This window comes from Lissotriton helveticus, chromosome 1_1, assembly GCF_964261635.1.
Source record: "Lissotriton helveticus chromosome 1_1, aLisHel1.1, whole genome shotgun sequence".
Taxonomy (NCBI): domain Eukaryota; kingdom Metazoa; phylum Chordata; class Amphibia; order Caudata; family Salamandridae; genus Lissotriton; species Lissotriton helveticus.
Genome location: NC_136057.1, coordinates 156410766 through 156432918, shown reverse-complemented (window position 1 = coordinate 156432918; position 22153 = coordinate 156410766). Strand labels below are relative to the sequence as shown.

The window sequence follows — 22153 nt, the reverse complement described above, 5'->3', positions numbered from 1 at the left end:
GCGGCTCCGCTGAGGTGTCCGTAGCCGGGCCGGAAGGCGGGGCCATGGATCGAGGTGTAAGGTCTTGGGTAAGGCCGCGTGGCGATCCCGTGACCTGAGCCATTGTAAGAGTACGAACGGGGCATAGCTCTTCCTCCGAGCTATCTTCCATGGCCCCATATGCTTCGTCGTCGTCCCCTACCTCATCGACGTTTTCCTCTAGGTCTTGGTCTTCGACGTCTGCTCCGTAGTCGTGCTCGACCTCCGCCGATGTAGGTGAAATTTGCAGGGGAAGCTCTTGCTCGCCTGCCTCGGGGTCTACGAAGATGTCCACCGGTGCCGGGGCCGACCGCTGGGCCTCGAGGCGCGCCACGCGCCGAAGCTTGATCGTCTTCTTTGATCTAAATCTCGAACAGGCCATACAGTTGGCCTCGTTGTGGTCCGGCGACAGGCACTTGTTGCACACGGGGTGTACGTCGATGTGTGGGTACTTTGAACCACACACGGGACAGTTCTTGAACGGACTCCGTTCCATACTGTTGAAAGTCTTGCTGCGTCGACTGGGCCTCGAGCACCGAAGAGTCACCCGCCTCCTCAGAAAGCCGACTCGACGAGTTGGAGTATACACGAGACCGAACGCGAACAATACCGACGGGGTAAACGAAGGCCTTTTGGCCTTGAAAAGTGTTTTTATATCGATTCCGAACAGGAGATGTCGAAATCACATCCGAACCCAATGGCGGAAAAAAACAATCTGGGGATGGAGTCGATGCCCATGCGCACTGTAGTCCAGGGGAGGAGCCACCTATCTTGTGATACTTCGAAGACTCTTCCAGGAAAACAACGTGCAATCATCCAGACCCAACACTAGGCGGCGATCTATGCTATAGATATGAATTTAGCAGCCCACATGCCTCGAACAGGATTCACTAGTAAAAACCTGCTAACGATTTTTCACAAGACTATATCCCATGCGAAACTTGACAAATCAGACAGTAAACAAAATTGATGGGGAGGAATCGCCATCTCTCCTGGCACAGAAACAGAAAGTGAAATGGGCACCGCTGGTCCTGAATTTTATAGACAGAACAGTGATCAAGGAGTGATCAGGAGCGGTGACTGTGAGGTGATCTTCTGTGGTCCCAGGCAGCTGCTTGGGTGAGCTGGACTAGGCCTGTGACCCACATAAGAATATTTAGAAGAAAGTCGGGTGCTGCTGCAGGCTAAGCTAGAGCTAAGGAAGTCGCAAAGACCTACCGGAGACCTGCCAGTGATGTGATAAAGTGGAGAGATGTGAGATGCTCAAGGGCCCACATATGGGTAAACCCTGACAACGAAGATATAAAAGTACAAGGGGGTCATATGCACTTACAAATACATGGTACGTTGTATGACATATACGTGGTACGCTGTGCGAAAGGAGGAGCGAAGGCGTTGAAATCTTAATGAGTGAGACCTGATCCACACATGTCTGCATCAAAGTAACAATATGTACACTTCATTCATGCATGTGACAGAGCATAAATGTAGAGGAAAGTCATACAGCAAATAGTTATGATAAGGTACTCGCATCTGCACTTGATCCTCACAAACAAAACAATTTCTTGAGAAGTGGCTGCAGTGTATATAGAAATAGGTGCAGTATAATTTGGTGAAGGAGAAAACTGCTTAAGATACTAAGTCGATCTAACAACCAAACTATATGAAAAACACACCAAACCACTGCTTGATGTAGTAGCAATTGGACCAGGCATCTGTCATGGCATCTAATACACATGTGCATAAGGTTATACACGATCCAAGGTCTGCCTTGTCAACAAATATATATGCATTGCACTAAAACTTAATCTAGTACCAACTTTCCATAGCTGAAGGTTACACAAGTTGACAATACTATTAAAACAATAACTGATGTAGCATGACTAAAAACCACAATCAACAAACATTTACAAAGGGCAAGCGGATCCGAGGCAAGTGCAGAGGACTTGGAAGGGAGATGCCTAGAAGGAATACATGAAAAGCCAGGGATTCATCTTCTTACAGATTCAAGAAGTGAGGAGGAGGCGCTTATGTGTAGCGATACGTCATTCCACGCTTTACCAGCAATGCAGAGAAGGTTCGACTGCCGGATCTGGTTTTCCGTATGCGTGAGATTATGCAAGTAGGAGTCCAATTTAGTGGAGGTGTCTGGAAGATTTCTGAAAGCAGATGCAATTGTTGAGGTACGCTGAGCCAGTGCTATGCAATGCCTGTGGGTGAAGGGTTTGGATTTTGCTCATTTGTGAATGGGAAACCAGTGGAGCTCCTTCAGGTGTGGTGTGATGGGAGTGGTGCGTGGGATGCTGAGAGTGATTCTGGCTGCTGAGTTCCAAATGGTGTGTAGCCTTTTGGTGAGCGTTTTGTTGATCCCAGTATAGGGAGTGTTGCCGTAGTCCGGCTTGCTTTTGATCAGGGCGTGAGTGACAGTTTGCTGGGTGCTAAGTGGGAGCCATTTGAAAATCTTACCAACATCTTCAGAATATGGCAGCATGAGTCAGGGATGGCATTGACTTGGACTATCATGTTGAGTTTTTGCTGTTGATGATGATGGTCTCATGGTTACTGATTTCGGTGGCAGGTTTGGGTCTAGTTCTGATGGCCAAAAAGGCCATATTACACATTGTGGTGCATTCTCCTTATTTGCACCAGGTGCACTTTTCAAAAGGTAAGCCCTGCGCAAACAACAAGAGTGCACTGTATTATATTGCCCCCAGGGCAGCTGCGAAGTCGTGCTGTCCTGGGGGCAGCGCATTCCAATGAAATACGGTGCAGCTTTAAGCAGCTACTCCATGTTTCACTTTTAAGAGGGGTGAGAGATCATCTTGCAGGTGGGTCAGGTGAGTGACTGCATCCGCCTGCCAGGGGATGTCTAGGGGGTCCATAAGACACCCTTCAGAGGGCTGCCATCAGCGTGCGCCTCCTGACAGCTTCTTTACCTCTGCGCCTTAATCTGTACCACCACATGGGCGGAGGGGCAAAGAGATTCCCTCATTTACATGGGGCTATGCCTCTATGCAAATGAGGGAACATCCTCTGATGATAAAACTGGCGCTATATGTGCGCCAGCACTATCTCTTATTACAAAAGGGACTGCACAAGTGTCCGCGGCCCATTCTGTATAACCAAACTACCCCGGCAGCATGCAAAGTGGACGCAAACGCCCGTTGAACCTCCGGGGCACTTTGTTTAATACGGCCCCTGGTGGAGTAGCACAGTTATGTGCTCTTCGTAGCAATCACAATTTCGTTCTCGTCGTTGTACAGGTTTAGACAGTTGGTCTTCATCTTTTCAAGGCAAAACTGATGAATGCATCCAAACTCTGGAGGTGTGCCTAATCGAATTCTGATATTCTACATGTCCTCTGTAAATGCCCTGCACTTCTGTCCTACTGGACCCAGAGAAGGAGAGTACTTGCGTACACTTGTGGGATCGATTATGCCGCTTCTGCAGTCCTTGCCATGCTACATGATACTCAATGATTTTCTGCCATCACCAGACATGAGAAAAGATGGAGGAACACTTATTTGGCAGCAGCAAAGGTTTGTATACCCAAGGCTTCCACCATTGAGTACTGGACAGACTATATGGCGATTACTGTAGGCACATGAACACCTGATTTACAGGCTGAATGACCAATCACAACCAATTTAAGACTTTTAGGATATCTTCCTACACTTACACTAGTTGAGGGGCCCCATGCACCAACCTGCACTGTTCATGGCTGACTCCCTCCTGTTCTTTCTTGGATGGTTTCTAAATAGGTTTAGTGCTCCCCAACCATCAACTTCTTCAAACTGTAACTAGATATTTTGTTCATACAATATTGTGCGATATACTACCTCATTGACTTCTCCAAGCTAGTTTTTTTCCACATTGTGTCCTGCCTTCTCTCCCTTGCTCACTTTGTCACTGGATTCAAGCTAGCCTGGCTAATGAGGGATGTTTCCCCCAAACCGGTACCAGGATGCTCATTTCCGGTCCAGGGAAGACCTGGCTTGGCAGTTCGGGCTGGACTGTTCCCATGAGGCACAGGGTCAAGACTGATATGCATATAGCTGGGTCTGAACTAGGGTGGCGAAGTGAGCTAAAGAACGATGATGGATTCAACCCAGATCTGGGACTAGGGGTGAATGTCTGAAAAGTTTTGGTGCTCCGTCCATCATCTCCTTGTGTTGCTTTGAATGAAATTCAGTGGCATGTAAAGCACCACTACTTCTACACAATTATAACTCTTGGAAAACTGTATTTGAATACTGGTCTGATTATCCATGATGGATCTATCAATAAAGATTATAAAAACAAACTCAATGGCCAGTCGCAGATGTATCTTAGATTAGGACTTTTATTTACACATAGGAATGTTAAATTAAACACCACCACTAAAAACCACAAGCATAACAGTAGCACTACATGTTAAGGCATTCTAATATAAGTAACATATGGCAATGTTATCCTATGGGTAAAGGTTGAGTGCCCTCAGCTAACATTCGAAATTTACAAGGATCAAGTGTAACCATGGGCCAGGTAACCAATTCCAGACAATTGAGCATAAGTGCTAGAGGTACTTCTACTATGCATCTCATGCTACGTCTCCGCTAATGTCTACATGAGACCAGAAATCGAATGATCCCGGGAATGCTTGCATGAATGCAAGCATAAAACTCATGGAGTCTTAGGCCAGTTAGCATAGAATTCACAAAACAACCCCAAAAAGTGAAGTCCGCTAAAAACCCGCAACCTAAAAGAAACTAACCCAACTCAAACCCAAGACGATGCCTTTAGGACATTAAGTGGCTAATTCCCAAAGCTAAAAAGTCTTGGTATCAAATTAATGGCATACCAGCAATCTGGTCACAGGGCAAAGTCTGTGAAAAAGCAGTTATAGGCTCAACTGTTTTCAAAGTTTGCTTAGGAGACTAATGGAGCTGGACCAGGGCTAGCATTCATTAGCACATCCTCAGGGTTACCTAACTTCACAGTCCAAAGTGCAAAACTGGCCATCTGTAGACAGAATAATCTGTTGGCAGCAGTGACCCTAAAACCCTTTATACTGCTTATAGATCTTAATGCATCCAATGCACACTTGTTCTTCCAGTCTCAACACGAATGATTATGTGTCCTGTGTGCTGTTGTAACCCCTCCTCGAATCAATGCCACTATAGATCAAGTGGCTGTTGAGGTCTTCTAGTTTCATCTAACTCACTGATGCTTTTTTGGCTCGTATGCTCACTTACCCCATCACGCTCACTCACGATTGTATGTTTCATCTGCTCTTGCAATCCCAAATCGGTTACTGAAGAATGTATTCCTCCCTTCCCGGCATGATGTACTACACACATTTTTTAAAGGATCACCTATAAGAGTGAATCACTTTTTCAAAGACCACAAAGCAATCCATTACAAGGGTGTGGGGGATTTAAATCTAACACAGGTTTTGCTTCAATGTTGGTAGGCAGTCAAAAGGAGCAATATTGGCACATTACAACACCTTTTTAAAAAATATTTTCTTCGCTTTTTACTGGGCGTGGATTTTGTTTTTAAATACTAAAGTAAACTCTGTTTAAAAAGATACACATTTCCGAGGACTGGTCTGGAAAACTGAAATGAATTAATGGAAGGCATCTGGTGAGGGTCCCTTACTTGAGAACAAGTGGGTTTCCAGCTGTTGATGGACATCCAGAAATCTTTATCAATGATGAGGAATTCTAGGTGTACCTTAGCATGAAGAGCACTCTCACGGTAAACTGCTTCTATCTAGCGAGAGGCTGGCAAGACGGTCCCTGTTGAGCAAGATCCCCATGATATGGCTAATTTGAAAGTAGAGCCTCAGACGTTACGAGAGCTAGGCCAGGGGTTGCTAACGGAGGCTTGGTGGTTGCTATTTTGACCCCTGGCAATGCCCTAAATCACACTAAGCGTATGACCTCATGCAAAGTCCAAGTCTGTGTTTCTGAAACTGAAAGTTTTCCAGCCGATTTATCCTGAACATGAATCTAGCCTGCAGAGACTGTGGGTTGTACCTGGCATGATTAGCTATAATTGTTGCCACAAATAATGGTCCTCAGCTAAAATGATGAGTTCTTTTAGTTGGAAATCCCTGCCTACCAGCTCTCACTGACACCGCAGCCCAACACAACGACTTGTTGCATTCAGAACAAAGCAAAACAGAGAAAGAATAGATAAAGCACAGTAGCGCATGACTATTACTGCGTGTACGCACCTGGATTATTTTGTGGAGGTTAGGAGAAACTTCACATGGTTGATTGGACTCCAGCAGAGACAACGAGAACTCAGCATTCCCGGGATCATTAGATTTCTGGTCTCTTGTAGACATTAGCGCAGGCGTAGCATGAGACGAGAAGTGGAATTCCTGCTCACTGAAATCTTCCAGCTCAACACTAGACACCCGAAAACAAAAAATCAATTTAATAATAAGAACGGTCTGTATGTAATCAAATGCCAAAGTGAGGTAGTCTGTTTCCACACCTGTTAGCTTCACTTTACAAACCACTGGGGGGAGGGGGCTTAAGAATTTGTATATGCATGCACCCACAAAGAAATAAAAAAATAATTGCAAATAAGTACTGATTAGGTATCGTAAATCAGAGGCAACACAGCGGTTCAAAACCAAAATCTAATAAGAAGCCCAACAGAGCTCTCACTAATTATGGTATAATGTTCGCAAACAAAATGTGTATCCGTGTGTATCTGTGTTTCAGTTAGGAATTCAGAAAGTAATAAGTTACTGAACTGAAACTATAAATCCAAGCACTGTGTGACATGTGCAGGTTAGTGCTCCGCGGTTCTATCCCGCCCTCTGAGCGAAGAATTTAAAGTCACAGTTAAACAAGTAGGAATTTTGTTTAAACTAGCTTCAGGCGAGAGAGAAAGAGGGGCTGAAGAGAAACGTTTTCTAGAATATGTATTAAAATCTCCAGAGTAAAAATCATTGGAAAAGTGCAAATAAGGTCCTCTACTAATAACTACTATCACCTGTCCTTGAGTTCTTCATAAAAGGATCTTAATAGGATGGAAAAGCACCAGCGTGAGAAGAGATAAAATCGAGTTAACGTGGAAGCAGGTAAACAAGACATTCTACTTGTGGTGATATTTTATGAGACAGCAGGCAGAGGTCAGGCATTCGGCAAAAGCTTGTTAGCCCAGGGAATTTCAAACAAGGCAAGAAGAGGAAGACTGAATTAATGAAGTAGAACTCTTGCACTAGATCATGCAAGGGAAGGACAACAGTCTTGTGAACAAAATAACAACAAGAACATTCAAACAAGCGTTGAATCTGCCTAAATCCTCATCCCCTTCTCAAATACGCCTCGAGTTCGGCTTTCAAGACCACCATGCGGTAGGGGCTGGAGCATTCATTAGGCTGTGTAATAAGCTACGTAATTCAAGAAGAGGAAGCCTGGAGGCCCTCCTGTGGCAGGAAATCTCCGTCGGACAGCTTGGTGGAACATACCACCGCCATTTACATGACTCATTAAAACTTCTGGATTCCGAGGAAATCTGGAATCTGAATCCATCACAGCAGGCACTCAAAACATATATCAAGAGGAACGTTCGTCTCTGGTCCTTTCACTCGGACAAAGCTCAACTTGCTAAACGTAAGCACGCTTGGACAATTATTCCATGGTTCAAGCCAGGGGTCATGGCCCCATACCTGTCATGCACCTACACCATGATATGGAAAAAAAGATTCATGGCCCTTAGAATGGGCAAATGGCCACTCTTGTACCACCTGCCGAGTTGGAAACGTACAAACACGGAGGTAGCGTGCAGGGGGTGTGGTAGTGACAAGGAATCAATCGAGCACGTGGCATGTCACTGTCCAGTACTTTCTATAAACTTTATTTTTCATTTTGCAAAGTGTTATCATTTCATAGCACCAAACAACATCAAACCACAGAGGACATATCATCACATTTTTCAGTTTCACTGTCCAGTACTTCTCGACGACCGGAAGACCATGTTAAAAAGTGAATGGAACAAACTGGGTATACTGACATGCAGACAAGCCATACTCGCATCAATGAATCGGGACAACCGAATGCTTAACATTCGGTTTACCAAGTTCATAACAAGAGCAGCAATAAGATTCACAACCGGGAACGCCAACAAGTAAACAATGGCCAACATTAAACGGGGCGTTCCACCCTTTCGTACCGTGAAATAGCAGCCGATCGAGGCTGTATCCTTTACATAGACAACCTCCGGACACCACGTGTCTCAGGACCATTAAGTCATCATATGTAGCGTTCCTACTGTTTTAATAGATTTGTGTTTTTAGCAGTATTTCTTACGCATCTTCATTTCGCCTTGTGTTCATTTCTAGTAGACGCTAACTCATACGGGACAACAACGGCTCCCAAGTGTCCTTTTTAATATGATAAATAAGTTGTTTAACCATGTGAATTAATTTTATTTCGTTTTTTTTGTTTCTTTTCTTCTCTTTTAAACAATCTCCGATGAATGCTACTTTTAATATTCTGTGATCCCATAAATGGAAGATTGTAATGATTTTAATTAATCAAACAATAAAGTTTTTCTTGTCAACTCTTGCACTATAGTTAGAAGGAAAAATACAACATCAAACATTGAAGTCCACTAGCATGGATCTTAAAGAGCGGGGAATGAGCATACATGAAGCCAAAAACAAGGGAGATAGAATTATCCCACCACCCGTTGAAAGCCAATACTCCTTTCCAACGATGGTTATGAAGATGGTCCACCGACCAGCTGTCCCAAACTCTCCCATGGGTTCTGGTCCTAACATGGGGTGGACTGTGCTGCTAACCCTAGAGATTACAAGCACTGGACAAACAATGATGGGTAATGGGTAGGAACTCAGATAGATTCCCTCAGGCAAATCAATCACAGAAGAGAGCGCTCTGATCCTCCTATGCCTCAAATTGAGAGGAAACACCATGCCTGAAGAGAGGAAATGGAGCATGGCATGCTATGGATCTAAATGTAACAATAATTAAAATGTTTCTGCCACAAAAAAATGTTAATTCAGGACTAAAACACCCTGAAGATGCTTCTGAAAATTGGAACATTAGTTGGATGTTAAATTGATTACCTTCCGATAAAATGTGTTTTTTCTCATTGCAAACTGGTATGTACGTTTTTACAGCGTCTTTTTCTTTGCAGCATTGAAAAGCAAGTCATTCTCTCTGCTTTGACAGACGAGCAGTTTGTGGGTGCCCAGTGCGGACAACACGAACAAGGTCAGGGATTATATCATGCACACAGGTGCCTCAAGGCAGCAGCGTTACTATTTAGCGCACTATGGGCCAGTCAGTGCTTGGCTAGCCACTCGTGCAGGTCAGCGAGGTACCCGGGGAGTGGGCACAATGGGTGTGCAGTATTCTTTTCTTATTCAGCTGGAACCCCTCTGGCATGGGTTAGTTGATGCCATGGTCGCACCAACCATGGCACATCGCAGGGAGAGCATGACAGCGTCAATCCACTCCTCAGTCAGAACCGATCGTGCACATTTGGGCAAGTGCCACAACGGAGACAACAGGGATGACAGCAGAGACCACTAAGGCATGCTTCGAAAGTGCTGCAGTTCTTCCGATGAGTTCAGTAACCAGCTTCAGGCCAGAGCATCACAGTTACACAAGTTGTGATTCTCTGGTGGATGGACCATAGCACCAGGGTGAACCACTTCTGTCCATACCTAGTCAGCTCCTCCTGTTGGGTAGGCTCACTCCTTGCCTTTCACTCAGGCAGGATTCTTAAGGCAGTTCTTCTGCCAGATCAGATTCAAGGTTATGTACTCTCACCTCTGAGAAGATAGTTATCAGGCAGTCATCAACTCCAGTTGCACAGCAGTCCTTGGGCTACTCTGTGGAGCACCACCCTCTTGGACAACGGGAACTTGTAACTAGAAAAGCAAGTTTGACCACTGTTCCCATTCTCATAAAGAGACGCAGTCTGCCCTTTCAAAACCGGTGTGGGTTGGAATTCTTTGTGTGTCCTTCTCGGGCTGTGTTTCACACTCAGCCTCTCTCTTGAGTGATACTCTTCACAGCAGGGTTGTCTCCAAACTGCAGCACCCACAACAGATGTGAGAGAAGCCTGCACCTGACAATCAACAGTCCCACTTGACATTGATGAGGAAGATAGAACAATGGCTGACCCCCTTTCAAAAGATCCAATCACACTCAGGAACTGAGCCCCACCCGTAACACCTACCAGCCACCAAATGGCCGTTTCGGGAAAACAAATGAGCAGCCCTCTGATTCAAAACGCCTAATCGAATCTAATAGGATGTATGGCTCCTCTTTCCCCATTTCAGTGCCTGGGATCCCTCCCTCCAGTCTCAGGAAAGCCAGAAATACAATCCAGCTGTCTGGGAAAGTAACTTCACCTCAACCTTGTGCACTTGAACATGCAAAATGGATCCCATAGGCATGTGTCAGATTGGTTTACTCATTCAATCAAACACTGTGTAAAACGCTTTTCACACACAACACTCGCTCATCCTCGGGACCTCAGCGCTAGGATTCTTGGTTCAGGTTTAGCAACATAAATTTAAGCTAAGGGGCCAGTAGGCTGCCACTCTTGCGACACAGGTAAAAAGGCCTGATCAAATAAGTAATAACAGTATGCTGCCACCACCGTGCTACGTACATGAACTGTGACAGGGACAGTACTTCTTTGTCACTAATAAGGGCTCGCAAGGTGCGTCCCTCCAGGTCTAAATCGAGGGCCAGTCTCATATCCAAGGCAGGCCTAGGACTTTGCACTTGCTAGGTTAGAGTAAATCCAAAAACCAGGACATCCGATACAGTTGGACACATAGGGAATGGGACATGACTGTGCACTATTACGGGGACATTCCAGTGGTAACAAGGGGGTTATCTTTTAAAACCAGTGGGAGTATAACTGTATCCACATCAGAGATAAAATGAGAAATGTGAGACAGACCTATCTAAGAGCAAAATACTTATTTCAGTTTACATATCTTTTGTGCAAGCCTCTTACATGTCATGCTATGATGTGTGGTCTGATTGGACAACACAAGCATTGTTCATACCTGGCTGCAATGTTCTCCTAAACCCATGGCAAACCAGACACACATTTGGACACAAATCTCCAGCAAGTTAGCTCAATAATTAAAAAAGGTCAAAATAACTAGACAGAGCAACAAAAAGTAGATATGCTCAAGAATAGTCAAACAAAACCCCCAACATAGAGGCAAAAAATAAGGCTACACATTTTACAGTGGCTGAAAATGTTAATTCTGCAAACTCACCAACAATAACCTGTAACCTGTAATAACCTGTGTATAGAAAGGATTGCAGGACTCAAACATACCCTTACTTCCTAGAGATTGATTTTACTCTGATGACTGAAAACCAACAAATTTAGTAGGTTCTTCGCTGCTTGTCTTTTCAGAACCTTCAACATCAGAGGCTCAGACAAAATACCACTCCTGAGATGAAGCCAACAGGCTCAATACACATTTTGGATTTTTTTGCCAAATGTGTTCAAAGACCCACTCAAGATTAGTTGAGATCATAATAATGGTGTGAAAAAAAGATTTAACTTGGAAAACACGTATCCTTCACTCAGACAATAGAGGTTTAAGTGGTTCTGCTCCTAGTTATGAACAAGCCATACTGAAACACAAGTCTAGAAACTGCACCCCCCCCCCCACTACAGACATGAGAGGCTTATGGTGAGCTAACAGATACAGATCCTGATCCACAGAGGCACAGGTCTGGAATTCTAGAATTCCTTCCATGCCTCAAGTGCACAACTAGCCTTTCTGATTGCAAGGAAACAACAGAATGTATTAAAATGTTAAATAACTAAACTGTCTAATAGGGACCTGGTCAAACAATCCTACCATCAAACTGAGAACCAATGATCTAAGGTCCTATAGCTGTTCTAAGACGCAAGGGTTGGATGAAAAATATATTTTTTAAAAAGCCTAGTCAAGCAAGCAAACAAAGGACAGAAAAACTAGCAGCCAAGTTAACCGAGCCAGCTACTGAACTGAGAAGACCTAATCAAAAACAGTTTGACTGAACTAATGGCCAAGACAAAAAAAAAACAAAGGAACTAAAACAGTATGAAATTAGGCTTTCAATATACCTCCAGGATTAACAATATACCAAACCAGGAAGTTATATCTAAGTTGGAGGGACAAAGTAAGACTGGAGAGCCAGGCTTCATCCCAACAACGTTCACAATGTTTTCCTTCCTCCACTTCGACTGACAATTGTATAAACCATTCCCTTTGTTACCAACAACCCTACACATGATGTTAGCACATCAGTTACATATATCAGAAGCCAACCTTATGCCAATAAATATTCCTTAACGTCAGTAAACACTGCAGGATTCAGTATATGTAACCAAAAGTATTCCCCTATGTATGCTTGAAGTATAAGCGAATCGCTCTTAAGAGTCTACCACAGTTAAAAATCACACATAAGTAAATCCAAAAGAAACACAAGTGGCTTCTGATTTCATCGACACTAGAACAAAGCAACAGTTTAACCTTTATGAAACGACAAAATACATTTTCAATTTTGGGGAAATAACAATATTAACTGATTGATAAATTATTTGTAGATTCCGAAGTTGCATAGCTTAGCTTGACATTTTTTTGCTCGGATGAACCGAGCTAATTAACCCATGTTTCAGAGACACAAATAAATCTATGCTAAAACTTAAAGACCAACAGAGGAACCAGGGAGGAGACATGGCTCGAGACAGTTTTGATTACTTTTCTGGAGCCACAAGAGCGAGCATGCTCTACAAAGTGCAAAGCTATTAGAAGCAGACCATGCCGGTATGTGAAAAGCGTGATCGTCCCTATAAACGATCCAACAAGAAACAAAGTTCTTCATTTTGGACAATGCAAGCACATTATTTTCTTGTTTTAATTCAGCATGTGATGATTAGAACTAATCATCACATGCTGAATTGTGATGATTAGTTCTAATCATCACATGCTGAATTAAAACAAGAAAATATTGTGCTCGAATTGTCCAAAATTAAGAACTTTGTTTCTACAAATCTTTGCAAAAATGTTTTATAAAAGGTCCACAAACTATTTGGTGTTAACACGACGTAATCACTTAGTAGGCCACCTTTTACAACCTTGGGCTGCACCATATATCAATCTTCTGTTTTTTAACGCAGTTTAGCTTGATTTTTGGGTCTAAATAAAGGAAGTGCAAAGAGCCATGAATAATGGCATAAACACTTCTTCTGACTAAAGATGTCATCATGCTTTCCACACATAACTGTGTCATGTTTACCACCAACGGAAAGGATAGGATCACCTACAGAATGTATAAAGCTGTATTGATAGTTGTCCCAGGTTCTTTTGTCCCGCCTCCCAACAATGTATAAGGTAAAGTTATTGCCAGATCCTTCCAGTTGGAGATGGTATGAAGGTAAGTTAGTAGTCCTTTCAGGTGAAGTAACAGAGCACTCAAGTTATTTCCCTCAGCAGTTCTTTCCACAGCACAACCACCAACACGGTGTAAACCCTTCTTCGTCAAAAAGGTCCAGCAGGATTAAGGGTGGTGATCCACTTCAGTAATACCTCCTAGAGACATGAAAATGTGCTGTACCACTCACCACGCCCTCTCACCCCCCAAAGACATATGAGGTTGAGAGTGAGCCCCCCTCAATTGTTTTCCACACAGCATTTAGCGTCTCGCCCCTGACATGGGCATTGTCTGGATCGCATTCCCTTATTCTCTTGAACATACAAAATAATATATTCTATCTCAACCCATATCAACATATCTTATCAATTTCAGGCCACCCCCTCTCTTGTTTCTAGGGTCATTGCTATTTACCTTCTTGCCTGCAATACAGCAAGATCCATGAATTTGATGCTAGGCTTCCTATTCCTGGGGTGATAATATAGGCAGGTCTCTAGGTTCTGGCCTCTAAGCAACTTCGGCTAAGGGATGAGTTGTTTGAACCAAAATGCCTCAAAGCTCAGCAGTCTCTGCCCCCATGATGACCATCACAGAAGGCAGGATGAGCCTGCCTCTGGATAAACAGTGCTGACCTTCTTTGGAGTGATGATGGTAAACTGTAGGAGCATAAAACAAGCATTTCTGGCAACTTTGCCCATATAACTCAATAGTTTACTCCAGTCTACTTCATCTACTTCCCTACTGTCATCTCCTAATGTCCTCAACAATTGCAAACCTTTATATGTAGAAGGTTCTCTCTGTCGCGTTTCCCCGTAACCGTCTCAGTGCCCTAGTTAGTGACCATACATTAAAAACTGTCCTCCGGGAACCAGTAGTTCTAAATATATTCTTGGCAAAGTCTAAAACCCCTGGTGTCATGTAAGTCTCCCACTGTCCCGATACCTTTCTCCATTCACACGTTAGCCTGGACTGTCCCCCTCGTAGAGAGTACCAATCAAAATCTAAGCACTCTCACCAAACTTGGCAAGGAGTTAGTCGATTCTCTCAAATTAATTAAAAGATTCATCGATTTCACTACCAAAGGTATCTCTGCTCGCCCCGTGTCAAGCAATCGAAGTGCTGACTGAAGCTGTGTAGCTAGATAATAAACTTTGAAGTGCAGGATCCCCAGACCACCATCAGCAGATGGCAGTCTCAGTGTACCTAATGCCTGTTGGAATTCCATGCTAAGGCCAGAAGAAGAATATATACACCTTGAAACAGTCCGGTAGTTCAGTAGGGGCAAATTAACATAGTAATGTGTTAGGCATGGGAGCACCACCACATAGAAATGTATTAGGCATGGGAGCACCACCATCTTTGCCAGAGTTAGTCTTCTCTTTAGCAACAGTGGCAAAGTTCTCTAGAATGCAACACTTCCTCTCAGGCCTTCTCATAGGCCCCTGCCTTGTCATTTTAATAAGCTTTCCGGATTCTTAGAAATCAATGTTTCCCATCTTGAATGCCAAACAAAGATGGTGCCACCACGACAATCTTTTCATATATGCGTGGAATACCTGGATTCAGACAGAAGGATCCCCCTGGTCCTGGAAGCGGAATCATCGCTAGGCTCCTGGCTCATGCTGCGGATGCTGTCAGATGGGCATGTGCCCAGGTCACAGGTGATCATGTCATTGCTCTCACGGAAGCACTGGATGTGCCCACAGAGAGTCTGCAGGAAGCTGGTGATGTTGATCTCCTGCAGCTGCTCCTCACAATAGTCCATCGCTGTGAGCAGGTCCTGATATGAAACGCTGCAGCTCTGCTGCAGACTCTTATACAATCCTAGGAAGGGCGGCAGTGGAAGGGACAGCACAGGAGCGGCGATGGAAAGAGCAGGTGTGGTCACAGCAAGAGGTACATGGTAGACATTATATTACAAACAGACAGACATCAAGGCATACACAGAGATCACAAGGGGAAGGGAAATATGTATGCAAAGATCACAAGAGGAAAGATGCATGTGCAAAGGTCACAAGTGGAGTAGAAAAGGTGTGTGTACAGAAAACACAAGGGTCAGAAAAGAAGGGCATGGAAATGAAATCACAAGAGGGAAGGGGCCGTGTATAAGCAAAGGGAAAATAATGCATGCAAAAAAGGACAAAGGAAAGAACAATAATGTAATGTGTAAATAACAATGGCAGGGGGAAATGATGTGTGTGCAAGGATCACAGTGGTAGGAAAAATAAAGCATGCGTGGAAATCACAAGGGTGAAAGAGGTGTGTACACAGACCACAAGAGGAGACAGGGTAAATGCAGAGAACAGAAGGGGAGAAATGGAGGGACAGGGAGAGTTCAAAGAGGAAGAGAAAGGCAAGGGATTTCAGGGGTTAAAAAGAAAAAAGAGGCAGACAAGAAAGCAATCAGGGCATCGTGAAGAGTGATCCAAGGATTAAATGGGATCAAATGAGAGCAATGGAGAAAGAAAGAACATACAACCATAAAGGAGTGACATAGAAAGATATGAGAGAGAAGGCAGGGAAAGCATTGAACAAGAAAGAAAAAAACGATTAAATTAAGAAAAGCACTGCAGTAAAAAAACACTCAGAATCATAAATTCTGTTTCAAACATTTAAGTAATATCTCATCTCCAATGACAAATAATTCTCTCTAAAGCAACTTAAGGATTTCCCATTTCTAGGAGCAATGTGATCTCTCTACATTTAAAGGTGTTATAGTGAGGCAGGAATGCACTTCAATGTTTCAAATTTCCATCTGAAGTTATCCCAATCGCCAAACAACATTAACTGATGAACCTCTATCGAGCCGCTGCTAGGGGCATAATCAATGGCCTTCCCAGTGTTGGACATTGCTTCAGAACCCTTTGTCATATTGAAATATCAGTCTTCCACCTGCACAGGAGCCTGAAGGCCTCTCTTACAATCTGAATATAAGACAGGTTTGTGGTAGTCATGATGTTTAAGCAATTTCATGTGTTGATCTCAAATTACAATTCCCAGAAGTCCAAAACAAGTGCTTAGCTCCACCTTTGCTGCTTCCAATGATGAGTGGTGGAAGCAGCACTCTTATGAACAGCAGGTACTGCTCTAGATCATTAGTGAGCTTTTATAGAAATCTTTGTTTTCCTTTGGGAGAGGGAAATGACAGATTTTCCATTGGGTCAGAGTGGCATCAACGATGGCATAAATCTGCCATTTTTGGTTCAGCAGTCAAAGCTAGATAACTGGGCGGACAGTCACGATTTTTGCACAGGGTCAAACCTGAAAGGAGTGGGGAGAAAAAGTTCTCCTAACAAAATATTAAAGTAGCTAAAGTCCATTCCATATGACTCTTGCTGATCCAATACATCTTTCGCAGCAGCTGCGGATGGCTAGTCTGCTTTTTCTATCGGCAAGATTGGGCATGCCTGCTCACATAAAGATTACTGCATCCCAAGCATTAGAAGTGGCAAGGACAGACTGATCTATTCAGATAGCAGTGGGTAAACCTCAATGCAAGCATGAGGCTCAAACATTTGTTTTAAAGGTGTTAATCCATGAAAGGTCCAGAATTATAGGCACTGTTTTAGATTTGGTTTGTCCTCTCAGTGCAACACAATAAGCAATGTCTTGAGCTCAACCAGGTGTGCTAGTATACTTCTCTTCCTAGTGAGCTTATACTGGTGTGATTGTATACTCTTCCTAGCCAGCTTATACAGATGTGCTAGTATACTCCTCTTCCTAGTGAGCTTATGCAGGTGTGCTAGTATACTCCTCTTCCTAGCAAACGTATAGAGGTGTGCTAGTATACTCATCATCCTAATGATCTTATCCAGGTGTGCTAGTATACTCCTCTTCCTAGTGAGCTTATCCAGGTGTGGTAGTATACTCCTCTTCCTAGCAAGCTTATACAGGTGTGGAAGTATACTCCTCTTCCTAGCGAGCTTATCCAGGTGTGCTAGTATACTCCTCTTCCTAGCGAGCTTATCCAGGTGTGCTAGTATACTCCTCTTCCTAATGAGCTTATCCAGGTGTGCTAGTATACTCCTCTTCCTAGTGATCTCATCCAGGTGTGCTAGTATACTCCTCTTCCTAGCGAGCTTATACAGGTGTGCTAGTATACTCATCCTAATGATCTTATCCAGGTGTGCTAGTATACTCCTCTTCCCAGTGAACTTATCCAGGTGTGGTAGTATACTCCTGTATCTAGCGAGCTTATACAATGTGTGGTAGTATACTCCTCTTCCTAGCGAGCTTATGCAGGTGTGGTAGTATACTCCTCTTCCTAGCGAGCTTTTAAAGGTGTGGTTGTATACTACTCTTCCTAGTGAGCTCATCCAGATGTGCTAGTATACTCCTCTTCCTAGCGAACTTATACAGGTGTGATAGTATACTCGTACAACAAAAACAGCTCAGCACACTTATAGATATCAAATGTGAACAATCCACAGTAAGATAAGTTTATAGCACAGTAGTTTTCCCAAGAAGAGTCAATATGTTCTTTCGATATTTGAAATTCATCCTTTATTCACACATTTTTGCAACCGCCAACGCGTTTCGTCCACAATCGGACTTTTTCAGGGCTCACAATGTAAGCTGTGTGTCCTTTTCATATATCCGTTGCCAATGTGTTTTACCAAATGATTTGAGAAAATTGTATATCCAAACACTGTATATGTATAGATTCGAAAAGGCTCGATTAAAAGTGTGTCGCTGAATAAATGCAACCGTCTCTGCGTGATCGTCTGGGTCAAAGGAAGCTCTCCGGAGAACTTCCTTCTTCCTAGCAAGCTTATACAGGTATGCTAGTATACTCCTCCTCCTAATGAGCTCATTAAGGTGTGCTAGTATACTCCTCTTCCTAGTGAGCTAACCCAGGCATGTTAGTATACTCCTCTTCCTAATGAGCTTATACAGGTGTGCGAGTATACTCCTCTATCTAGTGATCTTATCCAGGTGTGCTAGTATACTCCTCTTCCTAGTGATCTTATCTAGGTGTGCTAATATGCTCCTCTTCCTAATGAGCTTATCCAGGTGTGTAAGTATACTTTTCCTAGTGAGTTTATCCAGGTGTGCTACTATACTCCTCTTTCTAGTGAATTTATCCAGGTGTGGGAATATAATCCTCTTTCTAGTGATCTTATTCAGGTGTACTATTATTAACCGTGGGCAATAAACTCCGCTCCCCTAGCGGAGGCTGAGGAGATTTGTTAACTACGCATTACATTGAAAACACGGAATTCATGCAATAATTCCTATTCCACCACGTAACAGAGATAGCTACTGCATCCACAACCCTTTGATGAAACACCTTTACATGCTAAAAAGCATATTGAATATGCTACTTACCAGTCTGCATCTGTTCTTGGCATGTAGGGCTGCTGACATTCATATCTATAGCATAGATCGCCGCCTAGTGTTGGGTCCGGATGATTGCACATTGTTGTCCTGGAAGAGTCTTCGAAGTATCACAAGATAGGTGGCTCCTCCCCTGGACTACAGTGCGCATGGGCATCGACTCCATCCCCAGATTGTTTTTAGCCATTGTGGCGAAGATGGAGTGTAACAGTGTGAGCGATGGCCATGCTAAGAGTAAGTGTAAATTCTGCAGCCGCTACAGGCGCCGAGGAGGAGGGTGGGCGATATGAATGTCAGCAGCCCTACATGCCAAGAACAGATGCATACTGGTAAGTAGCATATTCAGTTCGAGGCATGTGGGCTGCTGAATTCATATCTATAGCATAGAATATATAGTAGTCCCTCCATTAGCGGCGGCCGCCTGTGCCAGTTGCAGACATTTGAAAGAGTGTCTTTAGAACAGCCTGCCCTACAGCTGCTTGGAGTGCACATCTACACAGTAGTGTTTCGTAAATGTGTGTGGGGTAGACCATGTGGCTGCTCTACAAATGTCTTCTAAAGGGATATTTCCAAGGAAAGCCATGGAGGCCCCCAACTTACGGGTGGAGTGGGCTTTTGGGGGGATCGTTAAAGTGCGCTTAGCCTTTTAATAGCAAATTTGAATGCACTTAACGATCCACCTGGCTATACCTGCTTTGGAAATGGGGTTGCCCTTGTGTTGTGCAGAAAAGGCAACAAAGAGTTGTTTCGTCTTCCTAAAATCTTTGGTCCTATCAATGTAGTACATCAAAGCCCGTTTGACGTCAAGAGTGTGGAGCATTCTTTCAGCCACTGTCTCTGGATTTTGGAAGAACACAGGCAGTTCAATAGTCTGATTGACATGGAACTGTGAAACTACCTTTGGAAGAAATTTAGGGTTAGTGCGCAGCACCACCCGGTTGGAGTGAATCTGTATGAATGGCTCTTGTACAGTGAGCGCCTGGAGCTCACTAACACGTCGCAGTGACGTAGTGGCTATTAGGAAAGCCACTTTCCATGTTAAGAACTGAATCTCGCATGAGTGTAGAGGCTCAAAAGGTGGACCCATCAGTCGGGTGAGTACCACATTAAGATTCCATTCAGGAACAGGTGGGGTCCTGGGAGGAATGACTCGTTTGAGCCCCTCTAGAAAAGCTTTAATGGCAGGCACTCGGAAAAGGGAGAGATGCTGCCTGTTTTGGAGATAAGCCGCTATGGCGGATAAATGTATTTGAATGGAAGCATATGCCAGATTGCATTTGTAAAGATGCAACAGATAACAAATGATGTTGTGCGTGGACGCGTCAAGCGGGTCAATGTTGTGGTCCACGCAATAAATGACAAACCGCTTCCATTTTGCTGCGTAGCATGCTCTGGTGGTGGGCTTTCTTGCCACCCGTATGATATCCATGCAGTCAGGAGGCAAGTTGAGGTAGCCAAACTCTAAGACCTCAGGAGCCAGATCGCCAGGTTGAGCTGTTGCGTATCTGGGTGCTGAATGTCGCCATGGCTCTGCGTCAAAAGTCTGGGTGTGAGGTGCAGCCTTTGATGCGGTACCACGGAAAGTTCTAGAAACGTGGTGTACCATGGTTGGCGGGCCCACGTTGGAGCAACCAGGATGAGCGTCATCGAGTGTTGCTTTAGCTTTCGTGCCACCAGCGGTATCAGAGGTGCTGGGGGAAAAGCGTACGCAAATCTGCCTGACCAGTTCATCCATATCGCATTGCCCTGCGACTGTGGGTGCGGGAACCTGGCGGCAAAGCTTTGGCATTTGGCGTTTTCCCTTGTGGCGAACAGGTCTATCTCTGGATGACCCCACTGCTGGATGTACGGGTGCAGTACTGATGGGTGTATCTCCCACTCGTGCATTTGGGGGCTGTACCTGCTGAGCAGATCCGCCATCTGATTGTCTTTGCCTGGGAGGTGTTCCGCCATGAGGAAGATGTTCCTCTGAATGGCCCACTTCCACATGCTCTGAGCCAGATGAGACAACTGTGGAGAGTGCGTACCTCCCTGTTTTTGAATGTAGTACATGGCTGTCATGTTGTCCGTCCGGATCAACACGACTTTGTTGCACAGATGTACCTTGAATGCCTTCATTGCCATGAAGATCGCCATCAGCTCTAGGTGGTTGATGTGCATCTTCTTTTGCTGCGTTGTACATAGTCCCTGCACTGTGTAGTGGAGTACATGAGCTCCCCCACCCTGGAGAGAAGCGTCCGTCGTTAGGATGATCTGTGGAACAGGCTCCTGGAACGGTCGGCCCTTGCAAAGGTTGTGTGGATTCCACCAATGCAGTGAGTTGTATGCCCGACCGGTCACCAACACTAGGTCTTTTAATTGTCCTTGAGCCTGATTCCACTGACGTGCCAAGCACTCTTGAAGCGGACGCATATGTAGTCTCGCATGCGGGACTATGAAGATGCAGGAGGCCATCATGCCTATCAACTGCATGAACACTCGTGCTGGAAGTGAGTGTTGCGGTCTGAATTTCTGTATTAGCAATTGAATGCTGTTGATACTCACAGAATTTGGCTGCGCTGTGGCCGCCAGAGTATCTATCGTCGCGCCCAGATACTGCCGCACATGGGCTGGCTGAAGGTGCGACTTTGGATAATTCAGTGAGAATCCCAGATCGTGAAGAAGGTGAATGGTGTGGGACATGTTGGCAGCGCACTGCTGGGCCGACTTTGCTTGGACAAGCCAGTCGTCTAGATAAGGGAAGACGTGAACGTTTTGTCTCCTGAGGTGCGCAGCCACTGTTGCCAGGCATTTTGTGAACACCCTGGGCGCTGTGGTCACTCCGAAAGGGAGGACCTTGAATTGGTAATGCTGATTCTGAATGGTGAATCTGAGGTATTTTCTGTGTGACGGATGTAGTGGAATGTGAAAATATGCATCTTTTAGATCTAATGTTGCGAGGAAATCCCCTTGATTGAGCAACGGAAGAACCTGCTGGAACGTGAGCATATGAAAGTGTTCTGAGAGAATGTACTGGTTTAGGGGCCTGAGGTCCAGTATGGGTCGCAGGGACCCGTCTTTCTTTGGGATCAAGAAGTACAGGGAGTACACTCCCGAGCCTCTTTGTTCCACTGGCACGAGCTCGATTGCCCCTTTTTGCAGCATGACGAGCACCTCTTGCTGCAATAAGTGCAAATGCTCTGTTGACATAGGACGGTGTTTTGGGGGGATGTTGGGTGGAGTGGACGTTAACTCCAGACAATAACTGTACTGGATAAGTTTTCTGACCCACCTGTCTGTGGTGATGGATTTCCAAACTGGCAGGAACTGTTGGAGTCTCCCCCCGACAGGTTTTGTATGGTCGGGGGGCAGTGACAAGGCGTCACTGT

At 44.5% G+C, this 22153-nt stretch overlaps 1 protein-coding gene across 7 annotated transcripts in view; it reads right to left on the bottom strand.

The window, feature by feature from the left end:
* The window catches only part of SZT2 (SZT2 subunit of KICSTOR complex), an 804663-nt gene that overhangs the window by 492987 nt on the left and 289523 nt on the right, over positions 1-22153 (bottom strand). For all 7 annotated transcript variants that reach the window (XM_078659317.1, XM_078659363.1, XM_078659315.1 and 4 more), the window contains 2 exons: positions 15005-15272; positions 6239-6416 (listed from right to left, as the gene is read on the bottom strand). In XM_078659317.1, the coding sequence (XP_078515443.1) occupies positions 6239-6416; positions 15005-15272 (446 nt within the window). The remainder of the gene's footprint in view (positions 1-6238; positions 6417-15004; positions 15273-22153) is intronic.